This window comes from Rhinopithecus roxellana, chromosome 6, assembly GCF_007565055.1.
Source record: "Rhinopithecus roxellana isolate Shanxi Qingling chromosome 6, ASM756505v1, whole genome shotgun sequence".
In the NCBI taxonomy this organism is placed as follows: Eukaryota; Metazoa; Chordata; class Mammalia; order Primates; family Cercopithecidae; genus Rhinopithecus; species Rhinopithecus roxellana.
The window spans coordinates 50,775,348-50,795,725 of record NC_044554.1 but is presented as its reverse complement, the minus strand read 5'-3'; the positions used below and the strand labels follow the sequence as shown (position 1 = coordinate 50,795,725).

At 43.8% G+C, this 20,378-nt stretch overlaps 3 gene segments (V, D, J or C); all 3 read left to right on the top strand.

Moving 5' to 3' along the window:
* The first annotated feature begins 7,883 nt into the window (after positions 1-7,883).
* LOC115898175 lies at positions 7,884-8,451 on the top strand. The segment is given in 2 exon segments: positions 7,884-8,018; positions 8,108-8,451. Coding segments are annotated over 2 exon segments (393 nt in total).
* Positions 8,452-14,849: 6,398 nt separating this feature from the next.
* LOC104655100 lies at positions 14,850-15,547 on the top strand. The segment is given in 2 exon segments: positions 14,850-14,985; positions 15,102-15,547. Coding segments are annotated over 2 exon segments (495 nt in total).
* A 3,707-nt stretch (positions 15,548-19,254) lies between these two features.
* Positions 19,255-20,138, top strand: LOC104655101. The segment is given in 2 exon segments: positions 19,255-19,603; positions 19,714-20,138. Coding segments are annotated over 2 exon segments (474 nt in total).
* Positions 20,139-20,378: the final 240 nt, after the last annotated feature.

Below are 20,378 nucleotides of genomic sequence, written 5' to 3'. Positions count from 1 at the left end.
TTTTTCATGAAACTGCCTCAGAATACTCTGTCCTAGGCTTCGTCTGAATTTGGCTTCCTATTTTCACAGGCTCTATGGATACTGGAATTACGCAGACACCAAAATACCTGGTCACAGGAATGGGGAGTAAAAGGATGATGAAACGTGAGCATCTGGGACATGATTCTTTGTATTGGCTCAGAGAGAAAGCTAAGAAATCCCTGGAGTTCATGTTTTACTACAACTGTAAGGAACTCATTGAAAACAAGACTGTGCCAAGTCACTTCACACCTGAATGCCCTGACAGCTCTCGCTTATACCTTCATGTGTTCGCGCTGCAGCCAGAAGACTCAGCTCTGTATCTCTGCGCCAGTAGCCAAGATACAGCCCTGCAGAGTCACTGCCTCCCTGTGCACAAACCTCCTCCTAAGTCTAGTCAGAGATCCATGGGGGCAACGCGTTCAGCTGAGCCTCAACACTCGGTTCAGCATTCCATAGGACCTCGGCAGAAATCTCAGACCATAATACTGTCATTTATTGGATGTGACAATGCTAAATTGCCCAGACGCCTGCAGCCTGGGACATGACTTTGTCTTGAACGAGACTATGCCTGAATTTGAATGTAGGACAGATGCTGTCACGTTTAAGTTGTTCCAAGTATCTTCCAGTTGGCTTGTGCCTCTGGGAAATGTTGTGTGAAGTGTTTAACACTCTGGCCACACTAATGCACCTTCCAATATGAACTGTTTTTTGACTTTTCTTCTGACTCAAGTTAGATGCTGGATCTCAGCCCTCATCCCAGATCCAAATATAGTCAGACCTTTTCTTTTCTTTCTTTCTTTTTTTTTTTTTTTAAGATGGAGTCTCACTCTGTCACCAGGCTGGAATAGTGCAGTGGCGTGATCTCGGCTCACTGCCACCTCCACCTCCCAGGTTCAAGCGATTCTCCTGCCTCAGCCTCCCGGGTAGCTGGAACGACAGGCGCTGCCACTACAACCAGCTATTTTTAGTAGAGATGTGGTTTTATCATGTTGGCCAGGATGGTCTCAAACTCTTAATTTCTTGATTTGCCCCCCTCGGACCCCAAAAGTGCTGGGATTACAGGCGTGAAACACCGCACCCGGCAGGTCCTTTCCTTTTTTTCCTTTTTTTTTAAATACAGAATACCCAATGCCTTCTTCAGGTGGCTGTATCAGTGCCTGACCCTGAGGACAGTGGTTCCCCATGGCGTTTGCATCATTGTTTTCTAGTTCACTCTCCCTGGGGCATGTTCAGAGTTTCAACTTCTTGTTGGCTTCTCTCTTCCACTCAGGATTTAAAACTTTCAAACTTGATTTTTTTTCTTTCTGTCTCTTTAATCCTAATACCAAGTTTTCTCGGCATCCATTATCAGCCATGGAGTCTGTTGCACCTGAATTGTTGCTCACAGCAGGTAATAAGAGAAGGCGACCTCCTGGAATTTCTGAGCCGGACTTTGTACTCAGGGTTACCTAGCTGAGCCCCATATTTTCCAGCACTGCTGTTAATAATTAACGGCCCTGGGGGGCGGAGCAAGATGGCCGAATAGGAACAGCTCCAGTCTCCAACTCCCAGCACGAGCGACACAGAAGACCGGTGATTTCTGCATTTTCAACTGAGGTACTGGGGTCATCTCACTAGGGAGTGCCGGACAATCGGTGCTGGTCAGCTGCTGCAGCCTGACCAGCGAGAGCTGAAGCAGGGCGAGGCATCGCCTCACCTGGAAGCGCAAGGGGGAAGGGGATCCGTTTTCCTAGCCAGGGGAACTGAGACACACAACACCTGGAAAATCGGGTAACTCCCACCCCAATACTGCGCTGTAAGCATACAGGCACACCAGGAGAATATATCCCAATCCTGGCCGGGAGGGTCCCACGCCCACGAAGCCTCCCTCACTGCTAACACAGCAGTCTGCCGCGATCTATCCGCAAGGCAGCAGCGAGGCTGGGGGAGGGGCGCCCGCCATTGCTGAGGCTTAAGTAGGTAAACAAAGCCGCTGGGAAGCTCGAACTGGGTGGAGCTCACAGCAGCTCAAGGAAGCCTGCCTGTCTCTGTAGTCTCCACCTCTGGGGACAGCGCACAGCTGAAGACCAACAGGGGAAGTAGCGGGAGCCGGTGCAGACGCGAACGACTCTGTCTGACAGCTTTGGGGAGAGCCGTGGATCTCCCAACGCGGAGGTTGAGATCTGAGAACGGACAGACTGCCTGCTCAGGTGTGTCTCTGACCCCTGAGTAGCCTAGCTGGGAGAAATCCCCCACTAGGGGCAGTCTGACACCCCACACCTCACAGGGTGGAGTACACCCCTGAGAGGAAACTTCCAAAGGAAGAATCAGACAGGTACACTCGCTGTTCAGCAATATTCTATCTTCGGCAACCTCTGCTGCTGATACCCAGGCAAACAGGGTCTGGAGTGGACCTCAAGCAATCTCCAACAGACCAACAGACAGTCCTTCTGACTGTCAGAAGGAAAACTATCAAACAGGAAGGACACCTATACCAAAACCCCATCAGTACGTCACCACCATCAAAGACCAGAGACAGATAAAACCACAAAGATGGGGAAGAAGCAGGGCAGAAAAGCTGGAAATTCAAAAAATAAGAGCGCGTCTCCCCCTGCGAAGGAGCGCAGCCCATCGCCAGCAACGGATCAAAGCTGGTCAGAGAATGACTTGGACGAGAGGAGAGAAGAAGGCTTCAGTCCATCAAACTTATCAGAGCTAAAGGAGGAATTACGTACCCAGCGCAAAGAAACTAAAAATCTTGAAAAAAGAGTGGAAGAATTGACAGCTAGACTAATTAATGCAGAGAAGATCATAAACCAAATGACAGAGATGAAAACCATGACACGAGAAATACGTGACAAATGCACAAGCTTCAGTAACCGACTCGATCAACTGGAAGAAAGAGTATCAGCAATTGAAGATCAAATGAATGAAATGAAGCGAGAAGAGAAACCAAAAGAAAAAAGAAGAAAAAGAAATGAGCAAAGCCTGCAAGAAGTATGGGATTACGTAAAAAGACCAAATCTACGTCTGATTGGGGTGCCTGAAAGTGAGGGGGAAAATGGAACCAAGTTGGAAAACACTCTTCAGGATATCATCCAGGAGAACTTCCCCAACCTAGTAGGGCAGGACAACATTCAAATTCAGGAAATACAGAGAACGCCACAAAGATACTCCTCCAGAAGAGCAACTCCAAGACACATCATTGCCAGATTCACCAAAGTTGAAATGAAGGAAAAAATCTTAAGGGCAGCCAGAGAGAAAGGTCGGGTAACCCACAAAGGGAAGCCCATCAGACTAACAGCAGATCTCTCGGCAGAAACTCTACAAGCCAGAAGAGAGTGGGGGCCAATATTCAACGTTCTTAAAGAAAAGAATTTTAAACCCAGAATTTCATATCCAGCCAAACTAAGTTTCATAAGTGAAGGAGAAATAAAATCCTTTACAGATAAGCAAATGCTTAGAGATTTTGTCACCACCAGGCCTGCCTTACAAGAGACCCTGAAGGAAGCCCTAAACATGGAAAGGAACAACCGGTACCAGCCATCACAAAAACATGCCAAAATGTAAAGACCATCGAGGCTAGGAAGAAACTGCATCGACTAACGAGCAAAATAACCAGTTAATATCATAATGGCAGGATCAAGTTCACACATAACAATATTAACCTTAAATGTTAATGGACTAAATGCTCCAATTAAAAGACACAGACTGGCAAACTGGATAAAGAGTCAAGACCCATCAGTCTGCTGTATTCAGGAGACCCATCTCACATGCAGAGACATACATAGGCTCAAAATAAAGGGATGGAGGAAGATCTACCAAGCAAATGGAGAACAAAAAAAAGCAGGGGTTGCAATCCTTGTCTCTGATAAAACAGACTTTAAACCATCAAATATCAAAAGAGACAAAGAAGGCCATTACATAATGGTAAAGGGATCAATTCAACAGGAAGAGCTAACTCTCCTAAATATATATGCACCCAATACAGGAGCACCCAGATTCATAAAGCAAGTCCTTAGAGACTTACAAAGAGACTTAGACTCCCATACAATAATAATGGGAGACTTCAACACTCCGCTGTCAACATTAGACAGATCAACGAGACAGAAAGTTAACAAGGATATCCAGGAATTGAACTCATCTCTGCACCAAGCGGACCTAATAGACATCTATAGAACTCTCCACCCCAAATCAACAGAATATACATTCTTCTCAGCACCACATCGCACTTATTCCAAAATTGACCACATAATTGGAAGTAAAGCACTCCTCAGCAAATGTAAAAGAACAGAAATTATAAGAAACTGTCTCTCAGACCACAGTGCAATCAAACTAGAACTCAGGACTAAGAAACTCAATCAAAACCGCTCAACTACATGGAAACTGAACAACCTGCTCCTGAATGACTACTGGGTACATAACGAAATGAAAGCGGAAATAAAGATGTTCTTTGAAACCAATGAGAACAAAGATACAACATACCAGAATCTCTGGGACACATTTAAAGCAGTGTGTAGAGGGAAATTTATAGCACTAAATGCCCACAAGAGAAAGCAGGAAAGATCTAAAATTGATACTCTAACATCACAATTAAAAGAACTAGAGAGGCAAGAGCAAACACATTCAAAAGCTAGCAGAAGGCAAGAAATAACTAAGATCAGAGCAGAACTGAAGGAGATAGAGACACAAAAAACCCTCCAAAAAATCAATGAATCCAGGAGTTGGTTTTTTGAAAAGATCAACAAAATTGACAGACCGCTAGCAAGGCTAATAAAGAAGAAAAGAGAGAGGAATCAAATAGATGCAATAAAAAATGATAAAGGGGATATCACCACTGACCCCACAGAAATACAAACTACCATCAGAGAATACTATAAACGCCTCTACGCAAATCAACTAGAAAATCTAGAAGAAATGGATAAATTCCTGGACACTTACACTCTCCCAAGGCTAAACCAGGAAGAAGTTGAATCCCTGAATAGACCAATAGCAGGCTCTGAAATTGAGGCAACAATTAATAGCCTACCCACCAAAAAAGTCCAGGACCAGATGGATTCACAGCTGAATTCTACCAGAGGTACAAGGAGGAGCTGGTACCATTCCTTCTGAAACTATTCCAATCAATAGAAAAAGAGGGAATCCTCCCTAACTCATTTTATGAGGCCAACATCATCCTGATACCAAAGCCTGGCAGAGACACATCAAAAAAAGAGAATTTTAGACCAATATCCCTGATGAACATCGATGCAAAAATTCTCAATAAAATACTGGCAAACCGGATTCAGCAGCACATCAAAAAGCTTATCCACCATGATCAAGTGGGCTTCATCCCTGGGATGCAAGGCTGGTTCAACATTCGCAAATCAATAAACGTAATCCAGCATATAAACAGAACCAAAGACAAGAACCACATGATTGTCTCAATAGATGCAGAAAAGGCTTTTGACAAAATTCAACAGCCCTTCATGCTAAAAACGCTCAATAAATTCGGTATTGATGGAACGTACCTCAAAATAATAAGAGCTTTTTATGACAAACCCACAGCTAATATCATACTGAATGGGCAAAAACTGGAAAAATTCCCTTTGAAAACTGGCACAAGACAGGGATGCCCTCTCTCACCACTCCTATTCAACATAGTGCTGGAAGTTCTGGCTAGGGCAATCAGGCAAGAGAAAGAAATCAAGGGTATTCAGTTAGGAAAGGAAGAAGTCAAATTGTCCCTGTTTGCAGATGACATGATTGTATATTTAGAAAACCCCATCGTCTCAGCCCAAAATCTCCTTAAGCTGATAAGCAACTTCAGCAAAGTCTCAGGATACAAAATTAATGTGCAAAAATCACAAGCATTCTTATACACCAGTAACAGACAAGCAGAGAGCCAAATCAGGAATGAACTTCCATTCACAATTGCTTCAAAGAGAATAAAATACCTAGGAATCCAGCTTACAAGGGATGTAAAGGACCTCTTCAAGGAGAACTACAAACCACTGCTCAGTGAAATCAAAGAGGACACAAACAAATGGAAGAACATACCATGCTCATGGATAGGAAGAATCAATATCGTGAAAATGGCCATACTCCCCAAGGTTATTTATAGATTCAATGCCATCCCCATCAAGCTACCAATGAGTTTCTTCACAGAATTGGAAAAAACTGCTTTAAAGTTCATATGGAACCAAAAAAGGGCCCGCATTGCCAAGACAATCCGAAGTCAAAAGGACAAAGCTGGAGGCGTCACGCTACCTGACTTCAAACTATACTACAAGGCTACAGTAACCAAAACAACATGGTACTGGTACCAAAACAGAGATATAGATCAATGGAACAGAACAGAGTCCTCAGAAATAATACCACATATCTACAGCCATCTGATCTTTGACAAACCTGAGAGAAACAAGAAATGGGGAAAGGATTCCCTATTTAATAAATGGTGCTGGGAAAATTGGCTAGCCATAAGTAGAAAGCTGAAACTGGATCCTTTCCTTACCCCTTATACGAAGATTAATTCAAGATGGATTAGAGACTTAAATGTTAGACCTAATACCATAAAAACCCTAGAAGAAAATCTAGGTAGTACCATTCAGGACATAGGCATGGGCAAGGACTTCATGTCTAAAACACCAAAAGCAACGGCAGCAAAAGCAAAAATTGACAAATGGGATCTCATTAAACTAAAGAGCTTTTGCACAGCAAAAGAAACTACCATCAGAGTGAACAGGCAACCTACAGAATGGGAGAAAATTTTTGCAACCTACTCATCTGACAAAGGGCTAATATCCAGAATCTACAAAGAACTCAAACAAATATACGAGAAAAAAACAAACAACCCCATCAAAAAGTGGGGAAAGGATATGAACAGACATTTCTCAAAAGAAGATATTCATACAGCCAACAGACACATGAAAAAATGCTCATCGTCACTCGCCATCAGAGAAATGCAAATCAAAACCACAATGAGATACCATCTCACACCAGTTAGAATGGCAATCATTAAGAAGTCAGGAAACAACAGGTGTTGGAGAGGATGTGGAGAAATAGGAACACTTTTACACTGTTGGTGGGATTGTAAACTAGTTCAACCATTATGGAAAACAGTATGGCAATTCCTCAAGGATCTAGAACTAGATGTACCTTATGACCCAGCCATCCCACTACTGGGTATATACCCAAAGGATTATAAATTATTCTACTACAAAGACACATGTACACGTATGTTTATTGCGGCACTATTCACAATAGCAAAGACTTGGAATCAACCCAAATGTCCATCTGTGACAGACCGGATTAAGAAAATGTGGCACATATACACCATGGAATACTATGCAGCCATCAAAAAGGATGAGTTTGCGTCCTTTGTAGGGACATGGATGCAGCTGGAAACCATCATTCTTAGCAAACTATCACAAGAACTGAAAACCAAACACCGCATGTTCTCACTCATAGGTGGGAACTGAACAATGAGATCACTTGGACTCGGGAAGGGGAACATCACGCACTGGGGCCTATCATGGGGAGGGGGGAGGGGGGAGGAGGGAGGGCATGCATTGGGGAGTTATACAAGATATAAATGATGAATTGATGGGTGCTGACGAGTTGATGGGTGCAGCACACCAACATGGCATAAGTATACATATGTAACAAACCTGCACGTTATGCACATGTACCCTAGAACTTAAAGTATAATAAAAAAAAAAAAATAATAATTAACGGCCCTTGGTCCTGCACACACCATCAGACCCCTGGGGCTGAGCAGAGCCCTGCACTGTCAGGTTTCTGCACCAACACAAAAGATCCCTCCTCTCTCCTATAGAGGGCGCTCCAGGGATGGTGGGTGCTGCCAGAGACACCAGTAATTCTGCCACACCTTGCCTGTGGGGTCATGGGAGCTCAAAATGCCCCTCCTTTCCTCCACAGGACCAGATGCCTGAGCTAGGAGAGGCCTCATTCCTGTTGTGATTCTGCCATGGATACCTGGCTCCTATGCTGGGCAATTTTTAGTCTCTTGAAAGCAGGTCGATGCTTAGGACTCTAGGAAATTCTTGCTTTGAACTTACCTAAGACAGTTCTAAACCATTCTCTTAATCTTCTTCTTTTCCCACAGGACACACAGAACCTGAAGTCACCCAGACTCCCAGCCATCAGGTCACACAGATGGGACAGGAAGTGATCTTGCGGTGTGTCCCCATCTCTAATCACTTATACTTCTATTGGTACAGACAAATCTTGGGGCAGAAAGTCGAGTTTCTGGTTATCTTTTTTAATAATAACATCTCAGAGAAATCTGAAATATTCGATGATCGATTCTCAGTTGAAAGGCCTGATGGATCAAATTTCACTCTGAAGATCAAGTCCACAAAGCTGGAGGACTCAGCCATGTACTTCTGTGCCAGCAGTGAACCCACAGCCTTGCAAAGACACCTCCAGCCTGTTCAAAAACCCTCATAGATCTGCCTCCCTCCCAGCCGCCAGCACCCACTTCCTGTCTAAGAAAAGGAAGTCTCTGGTTGGGTTTGTTCTTGCAAATGTCTCCAAAAAGACAGATATCGGAAATTAAATTCCCAAAGATATCTTGGGCAGAAAAGACCACATACTGTAGGATTTGAAGAATGTTTACAGATCCTACAGAGTGTGATGGTGGGCTCTGAATATGGGAGAATTGTACCCAACCAAGTAACCTGTATCTTTTCTTTATTCTCATTTTGCCATTTTTATTAGAATTTTTTTGATTTAGTTGCTTAGGAAAACATATTTTAACTCCTAGGATGGTGAAATGATTACTGAGTGAGAGTTCAGGTATTTCCGTGAGAATATAGACAATCCCCATGGAAATCTTCAGAAGGAAAAGGGGCTTGGTACAAGGAACTCAATTATCAGTGAGTCTTGCTCAGCATGTTGTCAAGAGCAGAACAATCTGATGACCCTGTCAACCTGGTGTGATGCATTTGGGTTGATGATGCTAGCTCACAAAATAACAAGTTAAGAGAGTAGAAAACATGTAGTCTAATATTGGGACACCATTTCACACCATTTCAAGGTCAACAGAGGTCTAGACCAGCATGAGAATCGCCAGAATAAAGCCAGGCAGTGCAGGAACAGAATTCAGCAACAAAAGTCAAGAGGCATCTAGAGGCAGAGGCAGGAATGAATTTGTCACTTTCAACTTAACATGAGGCAGCCAGATTAACTTTTTAAGTTTCATTTAAGAAACTATGCCTCTTTTAAACATACCTATTGAAATCTAAATTCTAGGTATTCGTGTTTTTGGGTTCTGGAATTTCCACTTAAATCTTCCTACGATTTCCAGCTGTCTGCTAAAATTCCACATTTTGTCATTTACTTCGTTGACTATGTTAACATCTGTCATTTGAAAGCCAGTTTTGTACAACTTTAACATCTGAATCTGTTTGGGTCTATTTCTTTTTTCTGTTTTCTCTGTTTCTTTTCCGGGCATGTGATTTTGTTTTCTCACACAACTAGTAATTTATTTGAATGCTGGATATTGTATATAAAAACTATAGAGATAATCTGAGGCTCTGAATGATTTCATCTTCCCCATATGATTCACTTTTGCTTCTGCTGGGAATTGTAGCAGGGGCAGATCACCTTAATTGAGCTTATGACTGAGTTGTATCAGAGCTGGGATTCGGCCTGCATTATGGCTGCTCGCCTTTGGTCTTAGCCATTTAAGTTCCAACTACATGTCTGGAGTTTAACAGCTTAATTAAAGTGTAAATTATATAACACAATATTTGCCCATTGCAAGTATGCAATTCAATGAATTTTGATAAATTTGTGGAGTTGTGCAACAATCACCGTGATCCAGCTGTAAAACATTTCATCCTCCCCACCCAGAAAGTTCCTTCGTGCTCATTTTCAGTCAATCCCTGCTTCTACCCCCAGCGCCAAGGCCTGGGGCCTTTGCCAGGCTCCTCTCCTATTCAGTAGTCACTGAACATAAATGTTCTCCAGATCAGAAAGGTGGTGGATGCTCCTCAAAACCTGCTACACTCTCAGTCTTCCCTTTTTTCCTCAGCTACTTAGGCAGCGATATAAAATTGGCAAATGACTTAGAGGGAAAAGTGATCTGTTAGATCTCTCCTTTCTCCTCGAGATCCCAGTCGGTTAGGTTCTTACTGCCTCAATAGCTCCAAGTGCCTTCAAACATTTATCTTTATATTTTGTTAAGTTTATGTAGTTGTTTTTGAAAAGAATGTTGTTCTGCAAAAATTCAGTCAATTAACTCCAAAAGCCAGTTTTTATATTTATTAAAGGTGAGGTGAAATTTTGTATGTTTGTATTTTAGATAGAAGCCTCTTGAAGAAAGGAAGGAGTGAACCTCTCTGCCTTCCCTTTTTTTTTTTCTTTTTGAGATAGAGTCTTGCTCATGTCACTCAGGCTGGAGTGCACTGGGGCGATCTCGGCTCATTGCAACCTCCATCTCCCGGTTTCCAGTGATTCTCCTGCCTCAGCCTGTGGAGTAGCTGGGATTACAGGTGCGCGCCACCACAACCAGCTAATTTTTGTATTTTGAGTAGAGACGGGGTTTCACCATGTTGGCTAGGATGGTCTCGGCCTCTGGACCTCGTGATCCACCTGCCTCGGCCTCCCAAAGTGTTGGGATTACAGGCATGAGCCACCATGCCTGGCTGCATCTCTCTGTTTCTAAGACCTCTACCACTTTGCTGCCTTTGGTCCACCATGGGACAGAGCCTTCACACGTTTGACCTTTTACCACAAGGAGGAGCTGTGACTCTACTGAGACTGAGGGAACTCAGAGGAAGGACAGAGCATTCTCCACATGGGAGACAGTTAAAAGAAATATCGGGTTTATTTGCAACAGGGGAAAATATGGTCTGCAGAAGCTGTGTTAATGCTGAAATGTGAGAGGTTAAATACAGACTATTCATTTGCCTTGCTGTGCAGGTGTTTTTGTTCTAGCAAAGAGCCTAGACTGCCAGATTTGTTGCATGTGACCCTGCATGGGATGAGAAAGGGGGAGAGTTTGAGCTGGGAAAGAGGAGAGCTCACAGGCAGATGCCAGTGGAGGACCCATTCCTGAGAGGAATAAGAGAGGCTCTGGACACTGGGCCTCTGCTCCAGCTCAATCCTGCCATGAAATGACTTCCTGAGATGTGGGCAGTGAGCCTGACAAATCAGGGCTTCCTCAAGGGATATTGCAAAGAGAGTAATTACCAAGGGAAATCTACTTATCAGACCAAAGAATACCTGGAGAGCCATTCCCCTGACTCTAAATGATGAAAGACTTAAGCTAGAAGGGGATTTTCTTTTATTTTTCCTCTTCTGGATGTTCCTCTAAGTTCTTGGAGCAAGAGCTTGGAAGGATAGGAAACCCAGTCTCCTGGGTCTTAGCAAATGGTTCTGTCAAAACAGCATCACCAGACTCCCTTCCAGCTTCCAGCTTCAACATCTATCCCTGTCTCCCAAGACCCATGGAAGCTAGACTTGTCCAGATGTCAAAAGATGATGCCAAAACAGCTGCAGATGGGAAAGAAGGTGGCATGGACAGACCTCCAGGATGCACATCTGAAACAGGCTCTTCATTTTGTTTTCACTACAGGCTCCTATTTCACCTTTTCAAAAAGCATTTGGAATTTCCCTTACTTCTTGGAAATCCAAAAATACAGCAAAGATACATTTTATATAGGCGTTAGCTATTCAGCAGGAGGGAGCTTCAGAATATCCCTATACTCTACGATTTTCCACCATGCTGCCTGGAAGTGAAAGTCTAGCCAAACAGTTTAACAGGAAAACCATTAGCCATCCTGTGGAGGTTAATTTTGCAGTTTATTTTGGAATGGAACAAAAGCATGTATTGAAGATAGGAAACTCATGTCTACATGCTAGAATCTAAATTTCTTAACTTTCTGTAGTATGAGTCATTTTTAAATCTGGTAAAGTCATAAAACCAGACTATTCGAAACACACACTTCTAAGCTCAATATTAAATATTTAAAGTGACTAACGTAAGTAAGAGTTGGAGAGTCAGGATCCCCCTGGACTTTCGAACTCCTACCCTCACAAAAAAATCTAGAGCTTCTTCTCAGTAAAAAAAAAAAAAAAAAAAAAAAAGGGGGAACCTATAATAATTTTTCATTGTTAGTAAATAATCTCTATCCCTCATGGCAATGCATTTAATTTGTGTTAATTATTCCCCCAAACTTTGGGGGAATTGCCCAAATATAACACGGGGTTTAAATACTGGACAGCCAAAAACATGACCCATGTTCAAAATATGCATCGTGATATCATTCAGTTCAACGTGTTCTAGTTCTTCTGCAGCCTCCTGCCTCGTTCCCTTTGCCCCTACAACTCTCTGCCTTTTTGTGGATTAAGTTATCCCCAGGATAAAATTACTGTGTTTTCTTCCCTGTTTGACTTTCTTGTTGGAAGCCTGGCTCTTCCCAGGGATCCCAGCATCTATCCTCTCTCCTTTCTGTAGCTTTTTCCCCCTTCCGCAGCAGAGTGGGCCCTGTTAGAAAAGAAGAGGTACATCATCAATTTATTTGCTCCTTTTTTGTACTCAGATCATGTTTTTTTTTTTTTTTTTTTTTTTTTTTTTTTTTGAGACAGAATCTTGCTGTGTCGCCCAGGCTGGAGTGCTGTGGCACGATCTCGGCTCACTGCAAACTCCACCTCCCAAGTTCATGCCATTCTCCTGCCTCAGCCTCCAGAGTAGCTGGGACTATAGGCACCCGACACCACACCTGGCTAATTTTTTTGTGTTTTTCGTAGAGACGGGGTTTCTCTGTGTTAGCCAAGATGGTCTTAATCTCCTGACCTCGTGATCCACCCGACTCGGCCTTCCAAAGTGCTGGGATTACAGGCGTGAGCCACCAGGCCCGGGCTAGACAATTCTTGATGGACAACGAAACACTTTTGCTTTTCATGTCTCCTGTAAAACACAAAACAAAACAACAACCAGAACTAACATTGCCTCATGTGAGGCGAGTGTCTTTCTATCAGTTTCATTCCAGTGCCTCTCCCGGAGACTATCCATGTGATTTGGTAAAAACCCTTGCGTAAGATAGTGAGATACTTATTTATTTAAAGTTTACTCTTTAAGAATGGTTACATCTTTATGTAGTTATCATCACCATTGTATGTAGCCTCTTGTCATTTCACTATCTTCCCTCACTTCCATTCCTTCTTTGAAAGGCTTCACATGTCAGCTGTGTGGTGCAATGAGGTAGGTACTGAATAAGACTCACATCTAGGGGGTACCTAGTTTTGTTCACAGAATTTTAGAGCTAGACAGAGTGTTGAAAATTATTTATTTATGCCCATTGTTTCATAGATGAAGAAATGAGATGTTTTAAAAAAAGTGTTTAAATGTAAATAGTAACTATATTGCTGGCCTCCATGTAACCTGTATTTCATGTTCTTAGTCTACAGATAATGTGTGAATGTGTTTTTGCTCCTCCTGGATTATAAGCATCATGAGAGTGAGAATATTGTTTACTCATGATTCGCACTAAGTAGCCATTCAATGACTGCAAACAAATAAAGCATGCTTGAAGTTCCAAGAAGGATGGTGGTCATTTTTCTTTTGTTTAGTACTAGTTGTGTGTTTAGCAAATCACAAATGAACCATCAGGGTCTGTCTTTGGAGGGGTTTCACCATTAGATGACAGCATTACCAAAGTTAGTGTGTGTGTGTGTGTGTGTGTGTGATTGTGTGTGTGTGCACGCACGTGCAAGTGTGCATATGTGTGTGTGTGAGAAATGCCTTTCTAGCAGTGCTGGTCCCTGGTTTTCCTCCTAGAGGTTGCTGCCCTGGGGCCACTGATGGAGGCACTGAGGTCTGAGTGCTGGGCCTTGCTGAACACTGCAGGAGGAGCTGTGGCCCGACCACACCCCTGAAGCTGGGTGGATGATGTCTGGCAGAAAAGAGGAGTACCATCGGCAAGAATAAAGGGGACAGGAGTCCTCAACAGGGGATAATTCAGAAAACACGAAGGCATGTTGTGTTGTCACATTGGCATCAGGTGGGTAGGGCCCAAGGATGCCACTAAGCATCCTACCTGCACAGGTCAGCCCCCCACAACAAACAATCACCTGATCCAACATGGCACTAGTGCTGAAGTTGAGAAACTCTGCAATAAGCTTGTGTTGTAAACTTCGTACCAAGAAGGAGGATTATCTGCAGACAACTCAAGGGCAGTGACATCACCTACTTTTGTTTTCCCTGACTGCCGTGTTGTTGACCTTCATCGCCATTCTTTCCCAGCACACGGTGTCTGCATGTTGTCCAACAGCCTCCTGTTTCCTCATAGATCTACCCCTTGGACAGATAAGAACATCAGAGGGAGCCGGGCTGCAGTTCACTCCCAACAATGACCCTTCAACAGGGTTTTCTCTGAACTAGCATCGCAGTCATGTGGGTTAGGTGGTTGCAGCTGGTACTCAGGTGAAATCTTAGGCCAGTCTCTTCTGAATCAGGGGGACTGCTGACCATTAATCAGACCTTCAAGTGAACAAAGATTCAAGAGAGCAAAACAGTGTTCTGCATTATTGTGAAGGGGAAGCAAAGGATCCAGAGAGGAACAGCAGCCTGACTCTTGGGGAAGGGCATGAAAGGGAGAGGAAGGGAGGAGGTGGTCAATCCGGGGTAAGAAGCGAGGAGGGAGGGGGCTAATGGCACAGGAATGACTGTCAGAGACATCCTGAAGGCTACAATTCAACCCTCTCAACTTTTCCCAGAAGTTCCAAAAACTCCTTTAAAGCAGCAAGTGCAGGGCATGAAAAGGACGAGCCATGCTAGAGGAGAGCCTGGGAATGGGGAAATGATTACAGGCTGTGACCTCACTGGCGCAGCCCCTCTCAGCGGCAGTGGAAAGCACAGCCTAGACTTCTCACCACTGCACACCAGAATCCTGCCGCAGGCCTTGCCTGGTCTGCCCAACTCTGTCATGGGCTGCAGGCTCCTCTGCTGTGTGGCCCTCTGCCTCCTCCAAGCAGGTGAGTCCTGGGCCCAGGTGACATGATCCTGTTGGAGTCCCTAAGTCTTTTCACCATGACAACAACAGCAGGCTACCTCCTGGGATTTGCCTGAATTCTGCATCTTTCCTTTGCAGGTTCCTTGGACACAGCTGTTTCCCAGACTCCAAAATACCTGGTCACACAGATGGGAAAGAAGGAGTCCCTTAAATGTGAACAAAATCTGGGCCATGATACTATGTATTGGTATAAGCAGGACTCTAAGAAATTGCTGCAGATAATGTTTAGCTACAATAACAAGGAGCTCATTATAAATGAAACAGTTCCAAATCGCATCTCACCTGACTCTCCAGACAAAGCTCACTTAATTCTTCACATCAAGTCCCTGGAGCTTGGTGACTCTGCTGTGTATTTCTGTGCCAGCAGCCAAGGCACAGCCCTGCAGAGTCACCGCATTCCGGTGCACAAACCTCCCAGCTCAGCCAGGAAGCTGTGGGCCAGTGTGTGCACCTGCACCCAAGGCTCCAGTCTCCACTCCCTGATGGCCTCTGATGGAGTTTCAGTCCGTAGTATAGCCGGCTAGTGCACCCAGTGGAGAAATCCTCTATTTTACACACACGAAAGTCTCACAGAATTGTTTCTCAGCTAGAGCAGGGCTTCACAACAAAGCCACTGAAGTATTAGGGCTCCACAAACAAAAACGGAGCCTGTCCCATGCACTGAAGATCTGAACTGGTGGAGGAAGCTATTTCTTGTCTTTCTATGCTGTACACATGTGTTCATATTTTATATAACATTATGAAAAAAATATGATTGCTAAAAATGGTTGATGAGCACAACGAAGGGGAAGGAAATATTTCTAAGATCAAGAGACAATTCTAATGATCAGTAAGTACTTTATTTAACAGAAAAATATTGGGAGAGGCATGAAATTCCATGGCAATAGGTAAACTGGAAAGTGTTGAGGAGAAGCTGGTGGAGGCAGCCTTGTGCCTTGTAGGCTCCTTCTCTTCAAGAAGGGTGACCAGCAAGCGTCTCTCCCAATTCTGATGAAGGTCATCTTGAACTCTCCTCAAGAGCAGGCAATAGTCAGATGACTGGGGATATTGGGAGACCTGAAAGGACTTTGGACACAAATCTCTAGGCAGTGGTGAGTCATTGGTCCTACTCCATGTGAAACAACATGATAAAACTGATATTTTGGTACAGGAACACTGGTAGTAGTATGGATCAGAAAGGAGATAGATTTTTGGGTGGCATGAAGGATTAGGAGACTTCTAAATATCCTACATGAAAGATTAGAAAGATTTTATGTGAAGCATTGTGGACAACATAGGCTTGAGGCTCTGGATTATGTTATTTCTTGGAAATAGTATTGGGTTTTATTCTGGGAGGGTTGAATATATGGCTAGCTAGGGTCTACTTCAGCTTTGCCCTCCCTCTTAGGGAGCCCCAGCATGTGGTCATCATTGCTAGGGCATGCCTTTCCAGGGTCTTAGTGGGAATCATGTTGTTCCCACCATGACTCTCTACTCTCACTGGGTCTGAATGCCAATGCCTTCCGGCCCTGAGTATCTTCTGACATCCTTACCCATGTCTTCAGCCTTCCAGAGTTTGTTCCCTGCTGGGCCTTCAGGAGTGCCACCCTATGCATGCACAACTTAGGATCTGACCCAGAAAGAAATACAAAAAATAAAAAAAATTTTCTTATACAGGTTCTTGGGGCTCCTTGTTAGTACTCTGTGTCCTAAATCCCGGCTGTCTTGGAGTCAGTTATGTCCTCTTATCTTCAATCACATATACTACTTATATTTTGTATAAATACATTTACTTGGCTTCTCTTCATATTTACCATTCCACTTTTCACTCTTCTTGCAATTCACATGGTCCTGAGATCATTTTCCTTCTTAGGTCCATCCCTAATTCAGATGACTTGAACTCTCTGGTCACCACCCCTTGTTGTGGGAAATGCTTATGTTAGTTATTGTCCTCAGGACAATTAAACCTTTCACTTTCGCCATTATTCAAGTTTTCAGTTTAAATTCTATTGCTTTTTATTATTTCCCTGGCAATTTGGTTTACTTATTGGGAGCCAAACATACAACACAATTTTATTTGTTCGCATTTGTTCTACTTCTTTGTAGAAGGGCCAAAGGATTTTCTTGCTGAAGAAGATACCAATTGAAACAATTTTAATGGTAATGATACTAGTGTTTAAAATAAGGCTAATTTTAGGTTTTTATCTAGTGAATAGAATATCTTCAACTGTAGCAGGTTAGAGATCAATCCTATATGTAACCTGTTGAGAGGGAGCATATTCAACACCCTTAAATTCTAATCTACATCCTTTACATTTTTTATGTGTGTTATTTGGGCCACATTGAAAATCTGATGAAATTTATACATTAGAAGAATGCTAAAGTTTTCCTCCTGACCGAGCACATCCCCAGGTTAAAACAAATCTAAATTATAAACCCTTGACTTAAATCATGCATAAGTGTCTTCCCTCGGCCCAGTGTAGATTTACATATAATACAGATTTACGACCGTAATCTCAGTCCTACAATTATAATTACCATCACAAAATGGTAATACTGATGTAATACAACAATAGATAATAAAAATCACTTAGAAAGTATGAATCATCTCATTTTGTGTTTATTTGTGTTCATTTGTATCTTCAAATGGTCTAGAATGAAAAGTCAATATGGGCATAACAGTACATTTTAAGAAAATTGATGATATTCTAATAACTAAATGGTCACAAAGCATAAATAGCTTATGCAGTGAAGTAGAGAAGACCCATCGGAAGTCATCCAGCTGGTTTCTAGTTGGAAAGCTCTCCACAGAACTGATGACCAATTTGGTTTCTAACATTTGAGAAATGGAAGGGCTTTGGAGATCATCTCATTTCCGCTCTCCTGATTCAATACGTGAGGAAATATGGTATCACATATATGAAGTGATTGAACAATGACATACTGATTATATGTATCAAACTTTATGTAAGATACATTTTTATTCTTTAGTTGTTTTCTGAATATGTTGAATTGCCCTACTCAAATAGAATTCTGGGGGTGAAAATGTTAGTGATTTTGTGCTTGCTCCTAGCTGTTGCTCACGGAGTATTTGTTGAACAAGTCAGACTGGCCCACAAGTTCCAGAGGGCTGGGGTACTGTCTGTTCTGCTCATTACTAGGGATCCAGACACAGACAATTTTCTTTTCTTTTCTTTCCTTTTCTTTGTTTCATTTCATTTCTTTTCTTTTCTTTTTTTTCTTTTGAGGGGCTTGGTGGGTGCAGGGTCTTACTCTGTCCTGAGTGCAGTGATGCAATCAAGACTCACTACAGCCTTGACTTCCATGGCTCAAGCAATCCTTCCACTTCAGCCTCTTGAATAGCTGGGACTACAGACATGCACCACTACATCTGGCTAATTTTTGGCAATTTTTGTAGAGATAAGGTGTTGGGATGGTGCCCAGACTCAGACATAGACAATTACTGTTGCGTAAAAATTTAGAATGTCCTAGGTGTGTGGGTACCTGGTGTTCTGGCTGCTGACTCTCTGTATTGTCGCCAACACGTCCTTCCTCTTCATTCTCCCCTGACCTTTGAAACCCATCCCTGCTGCTCAGGGATGTGGGATATGGATCCAGTCTGGATGCTGACACTGGGTTGGTGAGTGGCCAAATGCTGCTTTGGCCACAGGGAGGAGCTGTGCTCCCGTGAAACCTCTGAGGCAGGGACCTGCGGAAGGGATAGACAGTAAGAGGAGAGATGGGCCAGGAGGGATCTTGCCCACGGGGAGCCATGCGTACCTCTAATGAGAGCGTGACCGTACTCAGGTCAAGCACACTAACATCAGCTTCAAGCTGATTTCCCTTTCCTTTGCACCATACACCTTGTGTTGTTCTTTTTCAGTATCCTGTGTATGTTAGCTCTAAGCCCAGCCAAGCCCCATGCCCTCCACTTCAGGGACAGAGGGTGGCTCATCCCATTCGTGCTCCCTCAGCTCCCTCCTCAGTGCCTGGTTGCTGGTTGGCATCACAGTCATACCCTTGAATGCTGGGCGCTGGTCCACATTGCATCTGTGGTCACGCAGTCATCCTCCCTCCACAAAGCCGGGCAAAAAGGGCTCCACCGTGCTTAGACATTGAGGGAAGGGACATTTTGAATCGTTCTGTCTTGTGTGATCCCACAGGACAGAGGGAGATTCCTTGAATGGGAGTGGTCTGTTGCTGAGAGGAATCCTGAAAGACAGGGAGACAGAGATAGAGGGAGGATCCACATAATGAGGAAGCAGCTGAAAGCAAAGAGCCCCTGCCAGAGGACTATCCTTGGGGAGTAAAAAGCTGGCTCTGCCCTTTCTCCCCAGCCCATTCATTCCAGCCCAGACTATTCAAATCTGCCTTCTATCAGGACCTAGAAAGGATGTAAAACGGCTAGGAAGAAACATCCCCTGGGTCTGGGGAAACTGTCAGGAGCAGTGACATCACAGGAAAAACCACCAATCAGGTCCAAGGAGACCAGAGCCCAGCCCATCGCCCAGAGGACCCCAGTCAGAGGCCTCATCTCAGACCCGAGGCTAGCATGGGCTGCAGGCTACTCTGCTGTGTGGTTCTCTGTCTCCTGGGAGCAGGTGAGTTGGCTTCAAATCGACTGTTCTTGAACTCCAAGCCTTTTCCTTGTGGCTGCAGCAACAACCCTCCTCCTGGGCGCTGCGTGAATTTTGTCCCTGTTTCCCTACAGTCCCCACAGACGCTGGAGTTACCCAAACACCAAAGCACCTGGTCATGGGAATGACAAATAAGAAGTCTTTGAAATGTGAACAACATATGGGACACAGGGCTATGTACTGGTACAAGCAGAAAGCTAAGAAGCCGCCAGAGATCATGTTTATGTACAACTATGAGCAACTCTCTATTAATGAAAGTGTGCCCAGTCGCTTCTCACCTGAATGCTCCAAGAGCTCTCTCTTAAACCTTCACCTACAAGCCCTGCAGCCAGAAGACTCAGCCCTGTATCTCTGCGCCAGCAGCCAAGACACAGCCTTGCAGAGTCACCTTGTTCCTGTGCAGAAACCTTCAGGGCCTGCCAGGAAGCTGTGGGGGCCATGCAGGGCTCGGGTGAGCATTTCCTGCAAGAGTCCCGACAGAAGCTTCAGAACATCATAGCACCTGCTAATTCATCCATGTGGCAACTTTATATCCTGTGCACATATTTAGAGTGTGGGTTTTCTTTTGCCTGAGTGTGACTCTGCCCTGTCAACTGATTTGAAAAAATGACAAACATATTCAGATCTACTTTTAAAAAATGCTTTTTTAAATCATGAAATAGGCCGGGCATGGTGGCTCACCCCTGTGATCCCAGCACTTTGGGAGGCCGAGAGGGGCGGATCATGAGGTCAGGAGTTT